Here is a 10,163-nt window from a genome sequence, read left to right as displayed (position 1 = left end):
AAAAAAAAAAATAAAACAAAGAAAAAAAAAAGAAAAAAGAAAATAAAATAAAACAAAAAGAAAAAAAAAATAAAACAAAAAGAAAAAAAAAGCAACAGTAACAGTAACAGTAAGAGTAAAAAAATACGAAAATTTTAACGTTAGTATTATTGATGTTTTATGTAGCTACACAGTTTAGGAAGCTCAACGCACAAATACTTAAAAAAATGGAATGCTTCGAAAAAATTTAACACAGCGACATATCGAAAATGAAAAATGAGTAATTACGTTCGTTCTTTTTATCTCAAAATTTGATGAGATTTTGTACATAAACATATACGTAAATATAATATATTAAATACATGTATGTGCTTAACCTTAATTTTATTATAATGCTGATTTATACACTTTCACATTTTTAATCTGCTGTGATTATTACCATAAAAAAATAGTAAGTCCCTGTTTTTTCTTTTAAAAAATTTTTTTTTTTGTTTTTTGTTTCCCTTTTATTATTTAAATATATTTTTTTTTTTTTTTGTGTATTATTTTAAATAAATAAGGATCATTAATATACATTATATTTATGTATAATATATATTGTTATATATATTGCTATATATATTGTTATATATATATATATATATATATATAATATATATATCCATTTATAAATTTTTTGTTCTTGGAATTGTACATATACAAAATAAAAAAACAAATGAACGAATAAACTAATGTACCAAGAAACAAACGTACGAATTAACAAAGTAATAAGCAAACAAACAAACAAACAAACAAACAAACAAATAAATATAAATATACATATGAATATACTTCTTATAAGAAAAAAGTGAAAAGCTTTTTTTTTTTTTTTTTCTTTTATGGTTGTTAAGCTCCTTTACAATTTCGAGTATACACGATCAAGCGCATGCATAATAGAAGAAAGTTTAATAAAAATTTTCTTTTTTTTTTAATCTAATAATTTTATACTCTTTGCACAATTTTTTTTTTTTTTTTTTTTTTTTTTTTTGTTTTAGAGATTTATAACGTTTTTAATTTTTTTCAATTTTTTCTCTTCAATTTTGATGGTATATTATACTTTAGGGTTATTTCATTTTTTTTTTATGTAATTTTATATACAATTCGAATAATTAAATTTATAATATATTGACAATAACAAAATATATTCATTAATGCGTTTACATATAAAAAGTTAATATAAGAAACATGAAATTAAGTACTATTACTTAGCACACATATATATATATATTTATTTATATATAATTATATATATATATTTATATACCTATACACGCATTTATTTATATTTCTATCTATCTATATATATATATATATACATATATATATATATATACATATACAGTTATGAACTCTCTTTGAAACTTACTATTTCCATATATTTTCTAAGGAATTTCAATATTTTTGTTTTCTCATGACCTTACCATTATTGTACATAAGTAAAGCTTATATGTATAAACATATATATAAGTATATATAAATATGTAAATATACCTATATATATATACACATATATATAGTAATGTATACCTATTATGTGCGTGTTTAAGCGTGTGTACATATGTTCAAAGATTTAAGTTATCGTTCAACGTGTTTTACTACGACTTATGAATATTATTGTAGAGAACGATTCTTTTTAAATGTGGTACAAGCGTACACATGTAAATGTAGAGAATTAAAGAGGGAATAGTAGCTCAACACGCACGTATATGTATATATCTATATATGTATATGTGTATGTATAGACATATACACCATACTCCGTACCAAATTAATTTTTTAGTTTATGTACAATTTTTCAGAACTTACATGTTTTATGTTTAAAATTAAATAGTATATCATTGATACTTGATTTTTTTTTTTTTTTTTTTCCCTCCCCCTTATCTCACATTGTATTTTTTGCAAAAGTTAAATATGCATTTTATTATGTATGTACATTATTAGTACAGATATATTTATAATTTAAAGTTTTTACGTATATATAATTTTATTTTACTTTCTTTTTATTTATTTAGATTTTTGATTTTCTAAAACAACACGTCTCGTGCTCTGCGTTGTATGTGATATATATATATGTACATATATGCATATATTTTACGTATTTTTTATATTTACATATACACTTCAATATATATCATATGTGATATTAGCAGCTTACATACACTTACCATTTTCAAGGTCCGTAAGCACATGAGTATAAAACAAAAGAAAATAAATTATGTAATAACAATGAAGTATTATGTGTAACATATTATATACGAATTTTACTGTTAACGGAAAATTTTTTTTTGCATTATATTTATATATGTGTGTACATGCATGTGTAGATGTATACATGTATATATCTGTGCAGTAATGAGTATTTCTGTTTGATTTTTTTTCATTTCTCTTTCCTGCTTTTTTTTTTATTTCTTTTTTTTTTTTTTTTTTTTTTTTTTTTTTTTTTTTTGTGAACATAAAAAGAAAAATGATATAGATAAATTTTTTTGTGCCTTCTCCAGGTTTTTGTTTTACTTAAAAGTTAACAAGAGACGTAGAAATATATATATTCATATTTATTTTCATACGTAACATTTATATAATTAAATTATTATAAACCAAATCGCTTTTACCTTTTCTTTGGTTCTTTTTCTTTTCTCATCCATTATTTCCATTAATATCCTTTCTTTTTATATTTATTTACAAGATTTTACATCGATTTATTTCGTTTTACTTGGATATATATCTCGATTTTATTTTATTCGTATATCTTTTTATTTTAAACCGTTCTAAACACTAGTGTTAATTTAATTTTTTTCATTGTATTTCACTGTTAATGCATCAATGAAGCTAACGCAGTTGTTTCATTGAGGTATACGTAAATATATATAATATATACATATATTAAATAATCTTAATTTTATTTATCATCAACCCATTGTGAAAATGATAAGGAAATTTTTAAAGAGCTATATTTTCATTTTATCAACCTTATTTTTTTTGTATAAGAGTAACCTAGGGCTTTGCTCAGCAGATAACAATCAGGGGGTAAGTATATTATGAATTGCATTATGGAAAGAATGGGTTATAGGACAATCATGCTTGGTGTTGCATTGCTGTGATATATATATATATATAAATATATATGCTTATGTATATACTTATGTATATACTGACGATCGCATAAGTGAAGACACAGGAGGTATTGGCTGCGTATGGGCTGTATATGGCGGCATATGGATGCATATTTCTGGGTCAAACCAACTGTTGATCCAATTTTGTTAATTTATATTTTCTCATGTTTTACAATATTTTATGTTTTTTCAATGTTTTCTATATTTTATATATATTCTTTAACTTCTTCGTTTTCTTTTTAGAATGAAAATTACCTAAACAGAACTATAAACATTTTGAATGCAGGAAAGAGCATAGCTAAGCGATATGGTCATAGCCAATTAAAGCCAATACATATCTTGACAGCTTTGGCAAAGAGCGACTATGGTAAGGAAGACAAAATGAAAACGTAGACAGAGTGTGTGTGTGCAAAAATATTCGTTCGCGCATGTTTTGCTCTTTTTTGTAAGAAGAGAAAAGAGGGGAGAGGTATTGTATTCCGATTGGTGCATACTGCCTTTTTGCTTTATTTATTCATTTATTCATTTATTTTGTTAGTTTGTTAATTCGTTTGTTCGTTTGTTAGTTCGTTCGTTTGTTAGTTCGTTCGTTTGTTAGTTCGTTCGTTTGTTAGTTCGTTCGTTTGTTAGTTCGTTCGTTTGTTAGTTCGTTCGTTTGTTAGTTCGTTCGTTTGTTAGTTCGTTTGTTTGTTAGTTCGTTTGTTTGTTAGTTTGTTTATGTACTTGTCTGTATATTTTTATTTTATTTTTTTTCTCCTAATTGCGCAGGTTCAAATTTACTCAAGGAGAATAATGTGAATGCCAGTAATTTGAAGGAATACATAGACTCAGCTTTGGAGCAAACTAGAGTTGGAGCGGTACGTACCTATAAATTTATGCTCAAAATATAAGTGTACACTAAGTGTTATACCTTATTATACATACATATGATGTTAATGCTTACTTGAGAGTATGCTTTTATATGAAAGAGAAGAAGAGGAGCGAAGTATCATGACAAAAACGTTGATCCATTTTTGAACCATTCACAAAGAAAGCAAGGTCGCATGTGTACTGCACTCATGGGCAGATATAATGCAAACACAAGAACATACCTCTACACACATACGTATGTGTGTGTGGACGCTACTCCTTCTTCTTGATCAACGACATATCCCTCATTTGTTCTTCTGCATGGATATAGTCATTACATGGTTGCATATGTATTTGTTTTTGTTTATGTTTTTTCACTGAGTGCACATTTTTTTTTTTTTTTTTTTTTTTTTTTTTTATTTGTCCTCCCCCCTTTTAGCCTCTGGACAATAAAGTTAGGATCACATACTCGGACGAAGTAAAGGAGGTTCTAGCAGAAGCAGAAGCATTGGCAAGCAAATATAAAAGTCAGAAGGTAGATGTAGAGCATCTGCTAATTGGTTTGATGACAGATGAACTTGTAAACGAGATTCTAAATGAGGTGTATTTAACAGATGAAGCTGTAAAAGGAGTGTTAAAAAGTAAGTTAGAAAAAACAAAGAAAGATAAAGATGGGAAATTAGGAAATTTATATATAGAACAATTTGGTTCAAATTTAAATGAAAAGGTAAGAAATGGAAAATTAAATGGTATATATGGAAGAGATGAAGAAATAAGGGCTGTGATAGAATCATTATTAAGATATAATAAGAATAGTCCAGTTTTAGTTGGTCATCCAGGTACAGGTAAAACTACTATAGTAGAAGGTCTTGTGTATAGAATAGAAAAAGGGGATGTACCAAAGGAGTTATTAGGATATACAGTTATTAGTTTAAATTTTAGAAAATTTACATCCGGAACATCATATAGAGGAGAATTTGAATCAAGAATGAAAAATATTATAAAAGAATTAAAAAATAAAAAGAATAAAATTATCTTATTTGTTGATGAAATACATTTATTACTAGGTGCAGGTAAAGCAGAAGGAGGTGCTGATGCAGCTAATTTATTAAAACCTGTTTTATCAAAGGGAGAAATTAAATTAATTGGAGCAACGACTATAGCTGAATATAGAAAATTTATTGAAAGCTGTTCAGCATTTGAACGAAGATTTGAAAAAGTTTTAGTTGAACCACCTTCTGTTGAAAATACAATCAAAATTTTAAGATCATTAAAAAGTAAATATGAAAGCTTTTATAATATTCGTATTACAGATAAAGCATTAGTTGCTGCTGTAAAGGTGTCTGATCGTTTTGTTAAAGACAGATATTTACCAGATAAAGCTATTGACTTATTAAATAAAGCTTGTTCCTTTTTACAAGTACAGTTGTCAGGTAAGCCAAGAATTATAGATGTAACTGAAAGAGAAATAGAAAGATTATCCTACGAAATTAGTACATTAGAAATGGATGTTGATAAGGTATCAAAAAGAAAATATAATAAACTAATTAAAGATTTTGAAGAGAAAAAAGAATCATTAAAAAAATATTATGAAGAATATGTCATATCTGGAGAAAGGTTAAAGAGAAAAAAAGAAATCGAAAAAAAATTAAATGAATTAAAAGAATTAGTACAGAATTATATATATGCAAATAAAGAACCACCTATAGAATTACAGAATAGCTTAAAAGAAGCACAAGAAAAATATATGGAAGTATATAAAGAAACATTAGCTTATATTGAGGCAAAAACACATAATGCTATGAATGTTGATGCTTTGTATCAAGAACATGTTTCTTATATCTATTTAAGAGATTCTGGTATGCCCCTTGGTTCCTTGTCCTTTGAATCATCAAAAGGTGCTTTAAAATTATATAATAGTTTATCTAAATCTATTATAGGTAATGAAGATATTATTAAATCGTTAAGTGATGCAGTTGTTAAAGCAGCAACAGGTATGAAGGATCCAGAAAAACCAATAGGTACCTTTCTATTCTTAGGACCTACTGGTGTGGGTAAAACAGAATTAGCCAAAACTTTAGCAGTTGAATTATTTAGTTCTAAGGATAATTTAATTCGTGTGAATATGTCTGAATTTACTGAAGCACATTCTGTTTCTAAAATTACTGGTAGTCCACCAGGATATGTAGGGTTTAGTGATTCTGGTCAGTTAACCGAAGCAGTTAGAGAAAGACCACATTCAGTTGTTCTTTTTGATGAATTAGAAAAAGCTCATGCTGATGTTTTTAAAGTTCTTTTACAAATTTTAGGAGATGGTTATATTAATGATAATCATAGAAGAAATATTGATTTTTCAAACACCATTATTATTATGACATCTAACTTAGGTGCAGAATTATTTAAAAAGAAATTATTCTTTGATGCAGATAATTCAGATACACCGGAATATAAAAGAGTTTTTGAAGATCTTAGAATTCAACTAATTAAAAAATGTAAAAAAGTGTTTAAACCAGAATTCGTTAACAGAATTGACAAAATTGGTATTTTTGAACCATTAAATAAAAAGAATTTACATCAAATTGTTAAGTTAAGATTTAAAAAATTAGAAAAACGTTTAGAAGAAAAAAATATACGTATTTCTGTATCAGAAAAAGCTATTGACTATATTATTGACCAGTCCTATGATCCAGAATTAGGAGCAAGACCAACTCTTATATTTATTGAAAGTGTTATTATGACGAAATTTGCAATAATGTACTTAAAGAAAGAGTTAGTTGATGATATGGATGTACATGTTGACTACAACAAAGCGGCCGACAATTTGGTTATAAATCTTTCAATGACATAAAAACGTAACGTGTGTGTGTGTGTGTATGTAACACATTTTTTCGTCTTCCCCTTTCGGATACGTTCTTTCCCATCCTATTATCGTTCCCTCTTTTTTTTTTTTTTTTTTTTTTTTTTTTTTTTAATTTTCAAAATTATTCCTTGTAGATAATATTATGTGAAGTGTTTAATTATGCATAGTAGCACTGATACGGTATTTGTGTTTGTGTGTGCAAATATTTCAGAATGCAGGATGAGGGGGGAATGTTCTTAAAATGCGTTATAAAATTGCTTCGGTAAAAAGTATTGTAGAGAGAAGCTACTTATTTTATCATATATATATATATATATATATATATATGTGTATACATATATATGTGTATACATATATATGCGTACATATGTATGTTTCGTTTTTAAAAGATTTTTAAATTTGCATTTATCTATCATGTTCATTCATTCATTTATTTATATAATTAGATAGACATTAAACATATGTAATAATATATTTACATAATCATTAACTTGTATATTTACGTATTTATTTATTTGTATGACTATCCCTGTTTTGCTCCATATTTGATAAAATTGTGAAAAAATTATAGCGAATAATATTTTTAATATACATGACGTAAATTCTTTTTAAATTTAATACACATATTATTCATGTAGATTTATGCTTGCGTAAATTTTAATTAACTTGTGGTTTTTCCATTTTTTTTTTTTTTTTTCGCTTATTATATCTTTAATCTTCATTCTTTTAATAATTAACACGTTTATATGTATTTATGTTTATATATATATATATATATTATGTACGTATATGGGTATACGTATATGTATATGTGTATATGTTTTTTTCCCCTTTTAAGTATATATATATTATACAAGAGAAATTTTGTTTTTCAATTCCTGATTCATTTTGTCGAACTATTTATAAGTAAATTTTTGATTTTTTTTTAAATTTTTGAAAAACTTTTTTTTTTTAAATTATTAAAATTACAATTAAAAAGTTGTTTTTTCTCATTATACAAGCAAAAAAAAAAAAGAAGAAAAAGAAAATAAAAAAATCAAAGAAAGGTATACTTTAGCTTAAAAACCCGTATAAGTTGTTATGCTCACGTATGATTTGGATATCACACAAATAACTTTTCATATGAGTAAATGAGAGACAAAGTACATTCCTATTATGTTATTTTCCAAAGTAGATTAATTAAAGAAATACTTTTATCAATAAATATTATTTACAAAAAATTTATTACATATAATATCTTTTTTGTTTTATAGCAACTAAGATGTAGAGGGGGCATAAATCAGTCAAGGGTTATGCAAGAATAATATTATTTCCAATATTACGACGTTAATGTAGACATATATATAGATATATATAGATATACATATATATAGATATAGATAGATGTAGATAGATATAGATAGATATACATATATATAGATATAGATAGATGTAGATAGATATATATAGATATACATATATATAGATATAGATAGATGTAGATAGATATAGATAGATGTAGATAGATATAGATAGATATAGATAGATATAGATAGATATAGATATATATAGATATGGATATATATAGATATATATAGATATAGATAGATATAGATAGATATATATATATGGATATAGATAGATATATAGATATAGATAGATATATGTGGGGGTATGGGTATCTACATAATTATATATGTCGCGTATATATGAATAATTTTATCCTATGGATGTTTAAAATCAAAGGCTGCTATTTAAATATACCTTTTTTTAACACACACATACACAAAAAAAAAAAAAATATCGGGGCATAATTTCTGCAATATTTGATGTCGTTTTTTTTTTTTTTTTTTTTGTGAATAGAACCAAAGTGTCATTAAAGAGTATAATATAAAAAATGAATCATAAACAAGTAACCAAATTTATATCCTCTTCATAATTTTTCCGCTTGATCTTAATGAAATATTTATAGCAACATTTACCTTACCTTACAACAGTTGTACGTGCATTTTTGGCACTTATTAATATGTACATGGATTCATATGTACATATATGCGCATATATATATGGTTAAAAAGTAGAATAAATATTTAATTAAACTGTTCTTTCTCTTTTAAATTATATATATTTTATTTCTTAAAAGTAATAAGTGGTAGGGGCTGAATAAAAAAAAAAAAAAAACTCACCCATGAAATGTTAACAAAAGGTTATACTAATATATTTTGCATGAAGAAAAGTATTATTATCAAAAGTTAAAAAATTAACGTATATGCAACACCCGTATGGTGTGTCTTTGTCATAGTGCCTGTAATTTCCACTATATATGTATATACTGAACACGCCAAAAATATATATTTACCATCATAACGTAATATTTTGCCTGAAATATATATGATAGAGAAACTTTTTTTTTTTTTTTTTTCCTGTCATGCGTAAAAGAGAATGACGAGGAAGGAATATATGAGTTTATATTTTATAGACAAAAGTAGTACGTATAATTTTTCTGGATTTTATTTGGAACGAGAGGAAAGGAAGTACTTGTGAACATCAATTCCATTCCTTTAAAATATTAAGAAACATTACAACTATTATTTTATATCTATCTTAATGGTCAAATGTGAATGTACATTTTTTATGTTATATGAAGGTCTAACAAAATAATAAAAATTGCTTCTTACAATTATTGTGTCATTTTCTTTAAAAATATAAGGAGAATAATATTAATTGAAGAATGGCTGTTCAAATATCCTATTTTCTTTATTATTTTATTTTTTTTTTTTAAAAAAAACATGTACTGTTCATATTTTTTTTTATTTTTACAAAAGGTATATTTTCCATATAAAAAACTTTAAATGTCAATGCCCTAAAAAAAAAAAATAAACCTTCACTTTTTTTTTATGTGTACATATAACAAATTATATTGTAATGTAATTAAAAAACAAAAAAAAACAGGCATAAAACGCAAAAGTTTTCTTCTGATTATAGCTAATTTTTTTATACTCAATTTTATAAAATCATTTTAAAATAATTTATTTCTTTAATGTTACATAATTTGGAAAAATATAAAAAAAGGATGTAATTAAAAAAAAAAAAAAAAGGAAAAAAAAAAATCTTTTTTTAAATAGCTAGCTAGAAGGCATGCTATTTCCCAATTTTTTGTTTTTTCCTTTTTTTTTTTTTTTTATTATGTTGTTTTGTTTAGATGTAAGTAAAGTTACAGTATGTACTATTCAAAAGAAAAAAAGAGAATCACAATTTTTATTTGTATTGTAATCTATTGAACATCTATGTAACGTTTTGAAATTATTCCTTATGAATTATAATTGTTTATGTATTTCTCTTATCAT

General features: G+C 24.7%; 1 protein-coding gene across 1 annotated transcript; it reads left to right on the top strand.

Moving 5' to 3' along the window:
• Positions 1–2,940: 2,940 nt before the first annotated feature.
• MKS88_002768 (heat shock protein 101) lies at positions 2,941–6,825 on the top strand (the record flags this gene model as incomplete). Its single annotated transcript, XM_067215807.1, has 4 exons — positions 2,941–3,042; positions 3,372–3,495; positions 3,897–3,985; positions 4,417–6,825. The coding sequence occupies 4 exons, from the start codon at positions 2,941–2,943 to the stop codon at positions 6,823–6,825; spliced, it is 2,724 nt and encodes a 907-aa protein (XP_067073349.1).
• Positions 6,826–10,163: the final 3,338 nt, after the last annotated feature.

This window comes from Plasmodium brasilianum, chromosome 9, assembly GCF_023973825.1.
Source record: "Plasmodium brasilianum strain Bolivian I chromosome 9, whole genome shotgun sequence".
NCBI lineage: Eukaryota > Apicomplexa > Aconoidasida > Haemosporida > Plasmodiidae > Plasmodium > Plasmodium brasilianum.
This window is presented reverse-complemented; position numbering and strand designations above follow the sequence as displayed.